General features: G+C 39.5%; 1 protein-coding gene across 1 annotated transcript in view; it reads left to right on the plus strand.

Moving 5' to 3' along the window:
- Nucleotides 1-12870, plus strand: part of DOK6 (docking protein 6) — a 557474-nt gene that overhangs the window by 384894 nt on the left and 159710 nt on the right. Inside the window, exon 6 of the mRNA XM_012657584.1 lies at nt 6724-6862. Within this exon, the coding sequence (XP_012513038.1) occupies nt 6724-6862 (139 nt within the window). The remainder of the gene's footprint in view (nt 1-6723; nt 6863-12870) is intronic.

The raw sequence follows: 12870 nt of genomic DNA on the forward strand, positions 1-12870 counted from the left end.
TTTGATTCTTCATACTTCCAGAGTTCTTTCGCTGGTTCCTTCCCATCTGGATCAGTTGTTCCTTCTTGCCTTTAAATTTTCGTTTGGATAATGGCACGGCCTGTTTAGTCTCTGAGCCAGTAGGTGGTGTTTGTCGGTGAGAATCGACCACACCCTTTATGATTGAATCAGTAGATGCAGCAAAAGGGTGTGCAGGATCACCTCCCTGTCAGTAGGCGGCACTTGCTGGGAGGAGCGAGCTGCGGTGCTGTTTTTGGGTCCTGTAGCTAGCTCTTATTCCTCTAGAGAGGCCCTCTTTTGCCTCGGGTGGTGGGTGGGGCCCTGGGACTTCCAGGTGTGTCCTTATTCTCCACCTTAGTGGGGCAGGACCAGGAGTGAGTCTGGGTGGGGCTGCGTTGGGTAAGCCTTCCCTCAGCCTCCACAACTGCTGTTAGCAGGGGTCAAAGGTCTGTTCTTTGCTTCCATGCAAAGCTGCTAGGAGGGGCTGAAATGCCTCCACTCAGCTGAAAGTCTGGGCTTGGGGGGGTAGGGCTGTCCAAAACCCGCACTCTGGAGCAGGTCTCGCTCCCCTCCACCCTCCCTCTCTCAGGCCTCTGCCTGCAAGCGGGACCTCAGGCTGATGGATCTCCCCTGGCTGTGGCATGGGCCAGGAGGTTCCCTACCCAGGGTCACAGCCTGAGTAGGGTGCACAGCCCTCTTTTGAGAGGAGGGTTGCCGCTCAGGCAGGCTTATCTGCCCCTGAAGGCACACACTCCTCAGTAGGCTCTTTCACAGATCTCCCTTCTGTGTCCTGGGGCAGTGCGATCATGACCTGGGTGTACAGGGTCTGTTCTGCCAGCCTGTCCCCTGGGCCCTGGAGATCAATCCCTGACCCTGCCAGGGGGAGGGGTGCTGGTCTTGAATCACCTACAGGATACCCAAGCTGGATCTATTTCCCTCCACCTTGAGATTTGCCCCACTCTCCTGGAGTCCCCAGGCAAGCAGCACCTGGAAGGGCTGGCAGGTAGGGACCTCGCAGTCTGAGTATCCCTCAGTCTGCTGTAGGGCCCCAAAAGGAAAGCTCTGTTCCTTGGAGATGCTTCCATGTGATGGCTAAATTGTCTCTCTGGGAACCCACGGGTAGAGAAGGAGAAGGAGAGAATGGCGTAACATGGCGTCTGCCGATAGGCTCGGGTCTGTGCGAGGGGAGGTGCCCCGAGGGAGCTGGGAGCTCAGTGCCATGTCCACAAGAGGCCACTGCTCACTGGCGGCAGCCGTCTCTGGGCTGGTATCAGCAGGTCTCTCCAACTGCTCAGGAGCCCACCAATAGTCCAAGATGCAAGAGATGGGAAAGTTATCTGCTCCACCTACCCTTGTCGCTGGTCTCCAAGCCTCTCAGGGACCTTTCTCCTTCCAGTTCTCCTCTGCAACATCTTCCCGTGGAGTCTCCTGTAGTTTCAGGCAACCTTCCTTCGGACCCTCACCCAATCTATGTTTCTCTGCTAGTTAATTCTTTTCTCTTTCTTCTAAAGTTTGTCTTTTTTGCAGAGACACTGACTGGTGGCTTTTCTCATCCACCATCTTGGCTCAGATTTCTTTCTTTTTTAAATATTTTCACAGGTAGATTCATCCAACTTTTGGGGGGCACTTTTTGATGTGAATCCTAGCTTAAAATCCCTTCTCCATTCTGAGTTTACATAGAAATTTTTTGATAATTTTTTCTAGCACTTTTTTTTTCATTTGTTTTGTCTGGAATTTTTATCAGTGGAGTTGGAGATATGGATTCAAATATTTGTTTCCAAATGGCTAGCAGCCAACATGGTTTATTGAAGAGTCCAGATTTCCCTCGCTGATTTGAGATTCTACTTTGATTACATATTTAACTCTATGAATTGGGTCTATTTCTTGACTTTCTATACCATTGCTTTAGTCTGTCCATTTTTCCCAGAGTTTCTCAGCACAGATCAAAGTCTGACTCACCAGAGTAACCAATCTTTTCATAGCAGCTAAAAAAAGTAAAATGCTAGCATCGTTAAATGACAATAAAGATTAAACCGTTAACAGAATTAAAATGTTAATTGGTTTTAACTGCTCTACAGAAAAGCTGTGCTTTGAAGAATTTCATTACTTTCTATAATTAAACATTAAATTTTAAATACTGAATAGAAACACCACCGGGTTTTCAGGAACATGCTCTTGCTCACTCCATTGCTGAGAGTTTAAAATTTCTGTGTGCATGGAGGATAAATATTTGGTTATTAAATATGTACACAATATTGCAAAACATAGCATCAGAATGAAATTATACAGCTGTGAAGGTGGACAAAATTGGCAGAGGTCAACTAATTCATCTGCAGCAAAATTTCATCTAGAGACCTACAAAGACTTTTTTTAAAGTATCTATGCTTTTTAAAAGTAAAGTGTCTCCATAATTTTCGACTTGGTAAATTTATTGTGTGTGTCGTTTGGAAGAGAGACTGTCATTGTGAAGTCACTCCTTAGAGAGGCAAGTTTCATACAGATTTATAGGCAGAAAAAGGAGGGTATGGGCTAATAGTAACATACTAGGGATTTTCTCCAGAAACATTCCTCCAGGGCACTGTATGCTAGAGCTGTTTCTCCCCTGGAAGAAACTGTGGGAACCAGGAATAGTGGGGTTCCTCACTTGGAGTTCAGATTCCTATGAATCATACATCACCACGATTTCCAGCTCTCTGTTATTTATTAGAACACAGCAGAGACAAGACTAACACTACTGTTATTGCAAGTAATTCTGGATATGAGTGGTGAGGTAGGACAAAGAAAGAGAGGATACTCTCCTAGATTCCCTAGAAGAATGTAAAACAGCCATTTAGAGAGAAGACAGGATTTTTTTTGGTTCCTGCTGTATTTAAACATATTGACAACCTACCACATGCTGGCTGTCTCAGAGGAAGGGGTTCCCAAGACCAGTCTCTGGATCAGTGACTCTCTAAAAAACTCATACGACTAAGAAAAGATGTTATACTCACAGCGTGGTTTACTGCAGCAAGAGATAAGGATTAAAAATCATCAAAGGGAAAAGGCACAAGAGATGAAGACCAGGCAAAGCTTCCAGCCGCGCCCCCGCCCAGTGGTGCTGCGTGAGGACACACTAAATTCTCCCCGCAGTGATGTGTGACAACATGTGAAGTGCAGTCAGCCAGGGAAGCTCCCCTGAGCCTTGGTTTCCAGGGTTTTTATTGGGAGTCAGTCATGTAGGCACGCAGCACCCCCACGACTGACCTCAGCTGTTTAAGACTGCAGCCTCCATCAGAGTAAAAACAGGCATTCATCCTCAGTCACATTGTTGGAATAGATTGATCTGGTCACACTGGTACAGCATGGCCCAAGGCCTACGACTTACAGAAATAGGCACATTATTCCAAAAGCTCAGAGGTTATATCCCAGAAACCAGGAAAGGATCCATCCTGAAAACAGGATTCTTTGGAATGTGCAGGGTTTGAATAACACAGACCTGCTAAGTTAATCCTTCCCTGACCACTATCACGTACATTACTTCATTTAATTAAAAAAAAACCTGTGACAAAAACCTTGTCCCATCGTATAGATGAGGAGTCAATAGGTAAAAGAACTCATTGAGGTCAATCCCACGTTGCCTTCTTCATGGCCCTTTGCTTCTCCCCAGCAGCACATACTATGCTAATGTGTGATTCTTTGATCAGTGCTTTTCTTCCCCACTACTTGAAAAGCCTCAGAGGCAATGGGCCTTGTATAGTTTTCCCTCATGTTCATCCCCAAGCCCAAGACAGTGCCTGGCTTATAGTACCTACTTGAAAAATACGTGATAAATTTTTACAGCAGCCCGTGCCACAATGGTTGAAATTTGTGTCCTAGTATTTTGAGTCTTATACTGTTATAATTTCCCTATATCACAATGTCAAAAAAAAAATACCCTGAAAATAAGTATGTCAGTCCTATTTACTGACATCTTAGAATTTTTATGAGGCCCTAGACTATTCCTCAGAGCTGGAAGAATTCTATTTTTCATCATTTTATTTTAGATAAGAAAAATATTAACTTTGTACCAATAAGTTTCATATGAAGAGCAAAACCATTTGTAATTGTCTACAGATATCAATAGGATTCTAGTTTGGAGTCAGGACAAACAAACATCAGTTATGTTTTCACTTTTTCACAAAATGAATGCAATTGAGGAATGTGTATGTTGGTGGCCCCAGAGTTAGGGGATTCAAGTGTAACTAACACCTTGTTTTTGCTTTTCCCAAATTAAGGACAGAATTCTTTGGAGTTGTTTGCTCTTTTTGTCATATTTCTTCCTTTCTAACCTTCAGTTTTATATATCACAGTTTTATATATACAGCTCCTCCGTATTTGAAGGAGCTGTACAAATACGGCTTCTAATATGTCCTCATTTGTATCTCACGTGTCATCTTCTGCTCCTCTTCACTGAAATGTTGACCTGTGGGAAGAGTCTGTAGGCCAGCGAGTCTGAAACTATAATGTGCACATGAATCACGCGGGGACTTGCTAAAATGCAGATTCAGACTCGGTAGTCAGGACATGTTTCCAGCAAGACAGATGCTGCTGGTCTAGGGACCATGCCTTGAGGACCAAGTCAAAAGGCATCTAAATTATTTCACGTTTCTCCTCTGGTATAGGCTTGCTACCACAAAACTGTTTAGACAGATATGAAAAGGTCTCTGTATCTGTTCCCCCCAAGACCACATTTGAAACAATAGCCAGGAAAACCTAAGCTATTCCAACAAGGCTGACAAAAGTCATGAACATGACCTTCAGCTTGGCTTAAGTACAGTCATTGAAGAAAGAGCATCTTCTACTTAAAGTTTCTTTACTTTTTATGTTAATATTTTAAGTGACTTATTTGTTGATCAAAGGATGAAGTTTATGGTAGTTTTTATTTATTTCAGAGACTGAAAAAAAAACCCTCCTGTAAGCATTCAAACTCCCCTACTGGGCAGAGTTAAGTCCCCCAAAATGGACAGGAATTAGAAATTCACATCTCAATGACTGAATATGAAATAACAATTTGTGTCTTCATTATCTCATTTCCAAAGGCTAAAAAGCAGTGTTTTTCAGATGACAGTGAACAAAACCCAACTTCAAACAAGATGCACCCACTACTTATCAATGGTTTTCCTGCTGCTGCTGTTGGATTTCCTTACTCCTCTGAATCGACAAAGAAAGCTCATTTGTTTCACTTTGTGAAAACTCTTCATTTTTTGCCCTAGACTTTCCATTTCACGCTGTGTGGATTTTATTAAGATCTCTTCCAGAGAAGCTAAGTGCTGGCTCTATGAGGCCCTAAGGGATCACCATTGCAGCCTCTGTAATGTCTAAGGCCTCTTGAGACATTTCTTTTCTACTAAAAATTCCTTGGAGAATCATAGACAAGAATCTAAGATCTTTTTGGTGCTTGAAGAAATGGTTTGTCCTCATAATATTTTGATGTTATAACCTGAAAACCAACAGCACAGGCATCCAGTTAATATCCAATATCTGAGTCTTAACATCATATTGACATTGGGTGGGTCTTTTTGAAGTCCTTCAATTATCTTCAAAATATTTTTTCATTTCAGTATTATTTTTGTTAATAAAACATACCTATAATCCTACTGACAACTTGTCAGTGAGTATTTTCCAATGAAAAATTATGATTTAAAAAGGTAATTATAATTAGATAATTGAAAAAGAATTTGTATTCTGATTTTTTTCTGCATTTACATAAGAATTTTAATGTTATTATAGGCTCTCAGAAATGACAGTAATAGCTGCATAATGTCCTGTCCACAAGACTGTACCATAATAGCATAATAGTCTGTATCACAATAGCAAATAAAAATACTATAATTAGTCCAGCCATTTCTTTATGGTAGATATTTAGATTAGTTAAAAATTTTCTGTATAATGAAATTAGTAATAGCTAATATTTGTGAAGCACTTAATATGTGCTAAGCAGTGCTATAAATATTTTTTGTGTCAACTCTTTTAACCTTTGTAAGAATCTTATGAGATGGGTCCTATTATTATTTCTTTTTTAGAGGTGTAGAAAGTGGGTAAGTTGAATAACTTGCCCAAGGTCCCACTGCTGGTAAGTAGCAGAGACAACGTTCAAACCAAATATTCTCATCTTCAAATTGAGTCTCCTTTATACTATGTTGTACCCTAGGCTATACCACGATTTACTTAAGAATTACTCAGTTTAAATAAAAGATTCAGCCCATGTATGCAAATCCATAAACTAAAAAGTGTATAAAAATAAAAATGTATTAAAAAATGTATGGTCTTCTCCTTGGTTCCATTGAGGAAAAAAATGCAGATTTTTCTTAAGTTCTTTAAATTCAGGAACTGTCAACTCATAGCCGATAGTGCTATATTATATCACACACTTGAAAATCCTTAAAGAAAATAACGATTGGCTTTTATTCTTTAAATATCGTTCAGGCATGCACTGCCATTACCTAAATCACTTTCTACCTGTTCCTTTACACTGTCGTGAACACTTCATCTTTAAAGATCCAAATATACATGAGTTTTCACCCTTAGTTCTGTTCTCCTGTACTATTTAAAGAAGCGATTTTTGGTTGCTTTGGTCAAGGAGGAATCTGCTTCACTAACTCCCATGAAAGTTCAGGAGGACGTAACACAAGGGCGAGGGCGTCTTGGACGTGGAAAACTGTTACGCATGAAGACCCATCTCTTTCCCTATCTCTGTTCTCACAGAATGTGTGACACAGGAGAAGGACTATTCACTTTTCAAACAAGGGAAGGAGAAATGATCTATCAGAAGGTCCATTCCGCGACACTGGCCATAGCTGAGCAACATGAAAGATTAATGCTAGAGATGGAGCAGAAGGCCCGGGTAAGGCTCCCTCCTCGGTAACCTAACAGCTTGGAAATGAATGTCACTGGGGTCTGATGTGCATCGTGTATATGTGGGTCTATTTGTGTCAGCGCCTCAGTGTCCACCCGGGCCCCAAGGGCTCACCCCAGTCACCAAACCTGCGAGACCGTAATCCCATCTCTCCTAATACCCTTCTTGGTAGCTCACAAAAGAAGTTATTTGTGGCCGCTAACTGCAAGCTCTGCACTCCAAGTCTCCACCTGTGTGTGACCTGTTGCCTTGGTTACCTCAGGGGATGGCACATGTAGAGAACGAAATGAGAAGCAGCGCTGTCTGCGTATCCCCACATACCCCTGTACGGTCCAAGATTCGAATGTGGGCTCAAAATAACTAGGAAAATTAAGTTACTACTAGAAAGTAACTTTTCTTTTCACTTTTATCTTAGGTGCTCTTAAACTTCTAGCTTTTTCTGTGTATATTTCAGAGCCAATAATAAAATGTTTGCAGAAGGAACTTATACTGTTTACCAATGGAATAATTTGCCTATTGTCTTGTCCTAAAACTGTACTGTGGTTTTAGGGTCCAGCTAAGAAATAATTTAGTAAAGAATCTTAAGAAGTATATTTTACAACTAGCTGAAAAAAAAATGATAAGCTTTACTACTAACTTGCTTGAAAAGCAAACAATGGGATGATTATTGGCTATAACCTGAAGAGATGAATATCCTGTCCTCCTTCAGGATTTACGAAGATACCTTAGACTTCAACTCTGATAGGATGGGTGGTGCCTGGGAAACATCTTGAATTCTCTTTGGGAAACAGCAATAAGTCTATTCCATTTTAGGACAATGAAGTTTTATATCTGGTATTATATTAGCTTTAATTTTTAAAGTTCTACATAATATTTTGAATTATAAAAGAAAATTCTCTTTTTTAAAGAAAGAAAACAAATCATTTAACAAGTTATTATATGCTATTCTTAATGAATATTCCTAATGCATATCTAATTTCCTCAATACTACATACATATTTTTATCTCTCCTTCCTGGATATGGTTAAAAGAGCCTAACGCCTGAGGGAGACATGGACATGTCAGGCTTATCCAGGACGTTTGCCCCACCGTGGGAATGGATGAGTAGCTCAAGTGTTAGCAGATTATTAATATGTGAATGTGGGGTTGATTGAAGAATCATCTGTAAGGGACAATTAAGATTTCATTTTCTAGAAAAATGTGGGTTAACTTTAACCCATTGTAAAATTACTTAATTAACATGACATTTTTCTAGTGGTTTAAATCAGGTGGAAAAATATAACTACCAAATTTTAAATTATTTCAGAGTCTTGCACATTCATTATCAGCCCATATTTGCAATCTGCTAATGCTCGTTTTCAACCAAGAGTAATCATTGTGATGCCACTTGTTATTGGTTAACAGTTGTAGTTCTTCTGTACCGAAGTTGTTCTAACAGGCAATGGCTCATAAGTAGGGTGATTTAAATTATATTTTTATGATGGAAATTCCAAGAGCTCTTCCATGCAACCATAATTATTAAGAAGAGTCCCTAGTTTGTGTCCTGGGCTTGCATCCCAACACCACCACTTACTGGTTATGTAATCTTGGACATAACTGCTCAGTGTTGTTTTCCTTTTTCTGTAACAAGATGCACTCAGTTTCTGTGCATTAGTCTATATAAAGTACTGAGGATTGGACCAAGCACATAGAAGTACCATGAAAGTGTTCATTATTATAATGGTGATGTAAGAGTGATTTTGAATAATTACAAGACTTGCAATATTTGTGAAGACACTAAATTATTATTCCGAATTGTTGCTACATAATATCTTTCACACTCTTCCAAGTATGGCTACCAATCTTGTGCCAAAAAATTTGCTAAAGACAATTTAATTCCCTTTTGTTGTTGATATTTTCATGTGTTTATCATGTCCTATGCCACTGAGAAGCAAGTCCAGAGAGTAGAACCAAGCACTTGCTGTTAAGGGCTTAGAGATGAGATGATGGATCCAGTCTCAGGCAGTCTGAAACTGGGGTGTACACCACGGATGTGGGTGCCGATGCTCGGAAATAGAAGGGAAAGTACAGCAGATATTCAAACAGCAGGCTCAAAGTCTCAACACAGAAATCAAACATCTCTAGAAATCACAAAATCAGTGACTCCATCACTTGGTGCATACACGTAAACAGCGTGTTTTGTTTAATTCCAAAAATGATTTCACAACTATGCTTTTCTCTAAAGGTTAATGCTAGTGAAAATTACCCCCTATCTAGTCCATTCTTCAGAGTAAGCTGAACTAATGTTTTCTGAGGGCATCCTCCCTCAACTTATAATGAATGGACCAAACTCCCAGAATTCCATGACTATAGGCAAAGGTTTCCAGTTATCCCAGATACAATTTTTTCTTTTAAAATATCTCCCCTACATGCACAAAACCGTTAAAAAAGAAGTTTCAACAACTATGCAAGAGTGTTCAAGTACCTGTCTAATTCTTCATTTGCTATTTAAAATAAAATGAAGGCCTGTGGTATAAACTAGGCAAAAGTGTAACATGGGTGTTGGAATGGTACCCCAAAACTTAGATGGAAAAATGTTGCACTGCATTTATTATGTATCTACTACAGAATAAGAGGGCATGACTAATTGGCTTTCCAGTTTTAAAACTGGGCCTTGTGAGATTAACATTAATCAGATAGAATTTGTTTATATGTTTTCATGTGATTTAAAAGATTTTATAAGGTTAAATTACAAAAGAGTTATACAAGCAATGAATGCCCCAGACATAGTTGTTCAGGCAACTGAAGCATTTACTTTCATCCTTTTAAAGAGAGATAATTTAAGATTGTTACTGGCTTTACAGATAAACAAACCTGAATAAGAAATAATGTCTCAATAACCTTTTTTTTTTTTTTTTTTTTTTTTTTGAGACAGAGTCTCACTATGTTGCCTGGGCTAGAGTGCCGTGGCGTCAGCCTAGCTCACAGCAACCTCAAACTCCTGGGCTCAAGCGATCCTCCTGCCTCAGCCTCCCGAGTAGCTGGGACTACAGGCATGCGCCACCATGCCCGGCTAGTTTTTTCTATATATTTTTAGTTGTCCGATTAATTTCTTTCTATTTTTAGTAGAGACGGGGTCTCGCTCTTGCTCAGGCTGGTCTCGAACTCCTGAGCTCAAACAATCCGCCCGCCTCGGCCTCCCAGAGACTAGGTAGGATTACAGGCGTGAGCCACCATGCCCGGCCCAATCATTTCTTACTTTAAGAGAAAGATAGGATCTTTTGACATCATATGTTTATAAAACCTGCTTTTGCCCTTGTTTATAACTTTCCTTCTTGGGGGCCACATGAATAAACGTATTTTGATATATCTTCATAGTCTAAATTAGGCCACATTTCTATTCTTGCTTGAAGAATTTGTTATCTAGAAAAGTTTCTCAGTATTGTGAACAAAACATCTCATTTGCCACTAAACAGAGTACTGAACAAAAGAACCACTAAACTGGTAAGATAGTTACTGTATTTAGATTTCCTTCAACTGAGAAAAATATTGAAAAAATTAATAACTGACTGAATTAAAATGTTTTTAAGTAGAAGTTAGCTATGCATCAGCCACTCCCAAGTTTGTAAATGCGTACTCTGTGCCCAGTTCCCTGCACCGCGCTACAGGGGAATACAAGAGAAAGTAAGCAAGCTCCTTCTCTCAAGCAGCCCAGAATTTTGTGGGATCAGTTTGTACTACCCAGAACAAAATGATCTTCTGTCCTTCAACTCCTTGAAATATTCAAAAGTTCTCCATAGTTTAATGTAATTGTGGGTAAAACATCATCATCACGAAGTTTTGATACACAATAATAAAAACACAACACCACTTGGGCTTGTTCATATTGTCATGCTGGAACCCGATCAAATGATTTCTCAGATAAGCAACTCATGGGAAGCTTCTCAGACCACGCTCCATAGAGAATGATTTCTTTGGTACCAAAAGACGTCCTTCCCGTTTTACATTCAGATGTATAGCTATAGCTCCTCACTCCTACCTCCAAGTGAGAACTAGAGCGTGGTCATGGTAGAAAAGAGGATAGCAATCTTAATTAATCTCTATAGTGTCTTCATTTTTTAACCCCAAACTATTTTTTTGAGACAGAGTCTTAACTCTGTCTCCCAGGCTGGAGTGCAGTGGCATGATCATAGCTCTCTGCAAACTCCAACACCTAAGCTCAAGTGATCCTCCTGGCTCAGCATCCGCAGTAGCTGAGACTACAGGTGCACGCTACCACGCCTGGCTAGGTTTGTATTTTTTATAGAGATGGGTCTTGTGATGTTGCCCAGGCTGGTCATGAATTCCTGGCCTCAAGCGATCCTTCCGCCTCGGCCTCCCCAAGTGCTGGAATTACACCACGCTCAGCCCCAAACCATTTTAAAAGAAAGTTTAGGAGTACCTGGGAGAATTAAGCCAGGCTAATACAATTTAAGCTGGAACTACTTTTGAGCGATTACTAATATTCAGGTATTTGAAGAAATTATTAAAGCTTGATATTTGAACAGAATATGTTCACCTTTGGGAACAGAGATCATTTCATTTCACAGAGATGGTCTCCTTACAACCGGCAAAGCTTCTTGGATTCTCTTGCCAAAAGCATCCCTGCATGCTCTGCGACATAGTGCAGCATTGTCAAAGAAAGCTTGGACTTTCTTTGTGACAGGTGCCATTCATCAGAAACTGCATCACAAACGCGCCCATGTGATTTCGCCTGCTCAGGTTGAGTATAGGCTGAAGTCATAGCCAACAGGCTTCAAATGCCCTGAAATAATTTAACTTTGGATTTGCATGGATCTGTTTTACACACAATTTTTTTTAAAAATTTGCTTTTTATATTGTTAAGTGAATTATTTTAAAAATGCCACAGATAAACAGCAACAGAAGATATCAGTGAAAGAAAAGAAAAAAACATTATTTTTATTGCTTCTCAACCTTTTGGCCAAGTGTAGCTTTTTTTATTCTGATATTTTATCAAAAATAAGTAAATTAAAAAAATGGAGGAATTGTCCTTAGTAATTTCTAACCTTCTAACATTGCAAATAATTTAAAAACTATTTATTTGTAGATAAATACCCTCACATAATAAGAATTACAGTGCATCCTTTTTTTTAAAAAGTACCATTTAGGGTGCTCCTGTTCTCCTGCAATTTCCATCTCCTGGTCAGAAGATGGGCTCCAGAAAACCCTGTGCACAGTGTAAGGACAAATAGCTGGAAATACCAGCAAGGTGTCAAGACTTCATCTAATGCCTTGAAAACACCATCAGCAGCATGGGCTTCTCTCCAGAGTTGTCAATCCTATAATTTTCCTAAGCTCTAGTGGATAGAAAAAAGGAATAACAGAGTCTTACATAAAACTTCCTTCTTTGAAAACAAATAAGTGTTTTCTCTATTATTTGCCATTTTTAATGTTATATGTCTTAGAAATATAAGGAATAAAGGTAAATCAAATTCACACATTTAACAAACTATAAACAAAATATTGCTGTTTCAACAGCCTTAAACATTTTGAGCAATTATTTTGAGCAATAATTATTTTAAAATAAATTCTTATTTCCTTTTCTAGCATAAGATTAAAAGAAATTTCTGATCAAGAAGCAGCACTGTTTTACCCTTACCAAACCCCCCCACTGGCATACAGAAAAGTGTCAGAGGACACCTGTACCTCAGAGGAAGACAAAAGAGGAGAGAAGTGTAGGGAGACCAGGATGAAAGACGACAACACTAGCTTTATGTACAATTCATTTAAATAGTGACTAGAAATTAAATGAACTTGCCTATCTACAGTTATACTGTCATAAAACTCACCCAACTATTGATCACTCAGCCTATAATTTTTTTGTCTAAATATTGACAGTTGCAAGAACTGGAACATACTACTGTATTGCATCAATTCCAAGATACACATTTTTTTTTTTCCACATTTTAACATCTCTCAGGTCAAATGTGAATTACAGTTAAATCACCAGCACTAAT

The sequence above is a fragment of the Propithecus coquereli genome, unplaced genomic scaffold, assembly GCF_000956105.1.
Source record: "Propithecus coquereli isolate 6110/MARCELLA unplaced genomic scaffold, Pcoq_1.0 Scaffold55, whole genome shotgun sequence".
Taxonomy (NCBI): domain Eukaryota; kingdom Metazoa; phylum Chordata; class Mammalia; order Primates; family Indriidae; genus Propithecus; species Propithecus coquereli.